We start from the raw sequence: 4,642 nt of genomic DNA on the forward strand, positions 1-4,642 counted from the left end.
CTCACTTCCCCTTATCGGTGTCGAGCGTGGTCACTAATCACAGCGTGTATTCCCATTGAGTCTTAGTCTTGGAAGGGGAGAAGTCTTATATGTTTTAAGGCTTATATCTAAGTAATTATCTAAAAATGTTTGCTTTTTCTATAGGTTTTTTTCCATATAAAATTAATAATTGTTCCTTGCAAAATATGAAACACTAAACTATCTTTCCACAGCACTTTTTCTACTTCTTTGTTGGATTTGATAATCTGTTGCAATGGTCACATAACACTCAGATACCACACTCAGGGTCATGGGGTTTGACACATTACAATTTGGGGCCAGAAATGCTCAGGGCACAGTTGTCCAGTCAACTGCTGATAAATGCCCATAGGATACACCACTCACCGTAAGCCTCAGCCTGAATGCATTTAGCTCCTAGCTCTTTGGGTCAGCAAACCTAGCTCTCCCCACTTAAATGCTGGGAGCCTCCCCATTGTACAAGCAAGCTTCCTGTCCAAAGTCACTCAGCTTTCCTTGCTCCAAGGGCTGGGAAGTTCACTATTCTCTCTTGTGCTCTGGTTCTTGGCTCTGTTGCTGTTTGTTTTCGTCTACTCCTTTTGTATTACAGCTTGTTGTCCCTGAGTCAAGGAGGTTCAATGGACAGGGAACTCCAAAGGATGCATTCCACTCTTGACTATTCTTTTTTGATGGTAGTGAGGTCCCTCCTCCTCCTTTGAGATGGGAGAAGAGACTGATGGGATGACATGATTCAGCTGTGGATATCAATTCATTGTAATTGTAAAAACTTGAAATGCTAGCCTGGCTAGCAAATGAGCCATCTCAAAGCAGGAGGAGGGATGCATCCTGTGGAATTCCCTGTGCATTGAATCTCCTTGACCCAGGGACAAAAAGTGTAACACCAAGACCTAGTAGGGCGAAAATATTATTTGGTGAGAGTTACAAAGCATGGCTAGAAGAGACACTAAATAATTTACTACCCTACAGTCTTGCTCTGGTGAGACAAAAAATATGGAATTTTTGTTTGGACTGCATTAAATGTATAGATTAATTTAGGGAGAACTGATATAGGATGTTCTTGGATAAATATAGGGCCTGTTTATCCAAGAAGATACTATGTCTATCGATTATTCAAACATATTTCTGTCTCCTAGGAGTAATTATATCATTTTCCTCATACAGGTTTTAGATGTCATTTGTATGTACTTTATTTTTTATATTGTCAATGGAGTTTATTATGTCATCTCTCTAGTTTTTGTTTGTATTGATAAAAGCTATTAAACTGTCTATGTTAATTTTATACCTTGTTACTTTACTAAGTAATTTCATTATTTTAGTGGCTTTGCCAATGATTATTTGGGATTTTTCAGATATGTAATCCTGTGAGATGAAATTTTTAACTTTTCTGAACCTTCTCTTAGAAAACAGAATTTTAACTGAATAGCAATCTAGGCATATTTCTGGAGGTCACACTGAGCCTCTGTGTTGCACTGTGTGCGTGTTTGTGTGAGTGTGTTCAAATAGTTCATGTTACCTGACCTGTGTAAACTGCATTGTGTTTTAACAGGAGTTAGAAAGGCAGAAACATATGTGCAGTGTGCTACAGCATAAGATGGATGAACTTAAAGAAGGAATTCGGCAAAGAGATGAGCTTATTGAGGTATGTGTGTAAATGTGGATATAATTAGTTTTGTAAAAAATGTATTGGGTAAGCAAAGGGTGTAAGTGTTTGAATAGAAAAGAACTAAAATACCACAAATAGTTTATTTTCTTTTCATATTTTGTTGTTCCCTAAAATTTCAAACATGAAACACACCAAGATTGTAATAAATTGACATTATTAGCCCTATAACCATTCCCCTTTTAATAGCAGAGTTTTTGTGTTAAGTTTTTATTGTGAATTGGGTTATAGCTCACGTGGGAGAACATCAGCTTTACATTCATCCTATTGTATTTTGTTTCATTGCAATGATTACAGTCCCTTCTGTGCATCGTCATTCAATAGTATTTACTTCCATTCCCTGTTTTGTTTTGTTTTTTTTTGAGGTGGGGATGTACACCGAAGTAGTCAGGAATAAACAACCATTTAAACAACCAAATAGTACACCTGGCAAGCCCGCCCCTCAGCTGTCAGTACACAGCCCCTCTCCCTCCCTGAGTCCAGAGTCCCCAGCCACTCTAACTCTCCATGTCATCATCTCTGCCTCCATCTCTGGTGTTATTGCTTCTATGGATATGATCCCGCACTCTGCTCTTCTCCCTTGATGGTCCCAGGGTCCTCCATTCCTGGACTGCAAGATCAACCACTCCCCTCCTTTTGTTACAAAATGTCTACATTTACATTTGCAACACTTAACAATAAGATAGTAATTATTCACTATTGAACCACAAGAGTCTTATCCCCTGTCTCCTTTCACCAGCCTCATCCAGACAGGTTGGAAACCACTCAGTGGAGATTCTGCCTTCCCCAGTACCCTCTGAAACTAGGCTCCCTCTTGAAAGCTTGTAAGCCAGTCACTTCGTGCCTTTGTAGTCCCCCCATTTTGGGTAGCCCGTGTGTAAGTTGCCCATCCTTATCAACCCTGTGTAGCAAGAGGGTGGGAATTATCCTCACTGTAAAGATTTGTTCCCTCTTTTGAGCTACTACAATAGCAGAGGTTTTTGTAAGTTCCCTTTACTTTTAGGTATATTTTTTACTAAAGAGAATTTAGGAAGTAGTCAATGGGAAAATTTATTGGGAGTATCCTTGGAAAAGTAGAAATGCCATCTTTTGGGACATGATTCTTTGGGAACAAGAAGTTTGATCTTCACTCAGGTAGAAAAAGTTTTTAAGATGAATAAGTGAAAAGAAAAAAATGTCAAGACACTTTACATATAAGAAGGCAACGGTTGGCAGGTACTGAGGCTCAGATTTCTACTGGTTAAAGAATTGTGAGCGTTGCAGTATTGGCAACATTTTGAGAATGAAAAGGAACATAGTTCACCAAAAATTATTTGCAATTATTTGTCATCCTTCTATGCATGGTACCTTCCATACTTCTCTGTTTTATCTCTTAAGATTGTAATTTTTTAAGTAAATGATGAAATTAAGTTATCCTGTCCACTATCTTGTGTATGCTGTTGTTTTTAAGTGCAGTCGAGTCAATTCCAATTCATAGCGAGTCTGTATAGGATTTTCAAGTTGCAACTGGTGGATTTGAACCACCGACCTATGCTTAGTAGTCAAGTCCTTATCCTACAGTGCCATACCACTCATCAGCCAAAACAAGGCCAGGGACTGATGGTGAAATAGACTATCAGTTACTCATATTCAAATTAAGGCTGAAGCAGAAGAAAATTAAAATAAATCTGCGAGAAACAAACTATGACCTTAAGTATATCTCAAGAATGGACTTATGCATTTAACACTAATGACTGAAGATCAGAGGAATTGTGGAGTGACATCAAGATCATACATGGAGAAAAAAGCAAAAGATCATTTAAAGACAGGAAAGAAAGACAATACCAAAGTCGATGTCAGAAGAGACTCTTAAACTTGTTTTTGAATGTAGAGTAGTTACAGTGAATAGAAGAAATGATAAACAGCTGAACTGAAGATTTCATAGGGCAGCTTGAGAAGACAAAGTCAAGTATTATAATGAAACATGCAAAGACCCGGAGTTAGAAAACCAGAAGGGGAGAACATGTTCACCATTTTTCGAGCTAAGGGGACTGAAGAAAAAATGAAAGCCTTGAGTTGCAATAGAAGGATTCTATGTGCAAAATACTGAATGCTGTAGGAAACATCAAAAGAAGATGGAAGGAATTCACAGTCTTACTGTACCAAAAATAATTGGTTGATGCTCAACCATTTGAGGAAGTAGTGTACTATCAAAAACTGATGAAGGCAGAAGTCCAAGCTGCACTGAAGGCATGATCAAAAAACAAGGCTCCAGGAACTGACCAAATACCAGTTGAAATGATGCAGTACTGAAAACACTCACTTATCTATACCAAGAAATTTGGAAGACAGCTACTTGGCCAAATTAACTGGAAAATATCATTGTTTGTGCCCATTCCAAAGAAAGGTGACCCAACAGAATGCAGAAATTATCAAACAACATCATTAATATTACATGCAGGTAAAATTGCTGAACATAATTCTAAAATGGTTATACCAGTACATCCACTGGAGCTGCCAGAAATTCCAGCTAGATTCAGAAGATGACATGGAATATCACTGCTGGTGTCAGATGGATTTTGGCTGAAAGCAGAGAATACTAAAAAGATGTTTATTTCTGTTTCATTGACTTCTAAAACTTTGAACATATTAACAGGAGGAACCAGACTCTGGAAAAGGACATCATGCTTGGTGAATAGGGTCAGGAAAAAGAGGAAGACCCCTAATGAAATGGATATACATAATGGCAACAATGGGGTCATACATAACAACAGTTGTGAGGATTGTGTAGGATTGTACAGTGTTTTGTTGGGTTGTACATAGGTTTGCTATGAGTCAGAGCCTTCTTGACAGCACATAACAACAACAACATATTGGTGTGTATTTCATGGTATCTAATGTTAACTTTATTACAACAAAATGTGCAAAGATCTGGAATCAGAAAACTGAAAGGGAAGAAAACACTCAGCATTTCTCAAGCTGGGG

The 4,642-nt window shown here is 38.0% G+C and overlaps 1 protein-coding gene across 4 annotated transcripts in view; it reads left to right on the forward strand.

Annotated features, from left to right (window-relative positions):
* LRRFIP2 (leucine rich repeat (in FLII) interacting protein 2) overlaps window positions 1-4,642 on the forward strand; it is a 125,225-nt gene that overhangs the window by 87,550 nt on the left and 33,033 nt on the right. For all 4 annotated transcript variants that reach the window (XM_006869160.1, XM_006869161.1, XM_006869162.1 and 1 more), the window contains one exon: window positions 1,565-1,657. In XM_006869160.1, coding sequence (XP_006869222.1) covers window positions 1,565-1,657 — 93 coding nt within the window. The remainder of the gene's footprint in view (window positions 1-1,564; window positions 1,658-4,642) is intronic.

The sequence above is a fragment of the Chrysochloris asiatica genome, unplaced genomic scaffold (genome assembly GCF_000296735.1).
Source record: "Chrysochloris asiatica unplaced genomic scaffold, ChrAsi1.0 scaffold00127, whole genome shotgun sequence".
NCBI lineage: Eukaryota > Metazoa > Chordata > Mammalia > Afrosoricida > Chrysochloridae > Chrysochloris > Chrysochloris asiatica.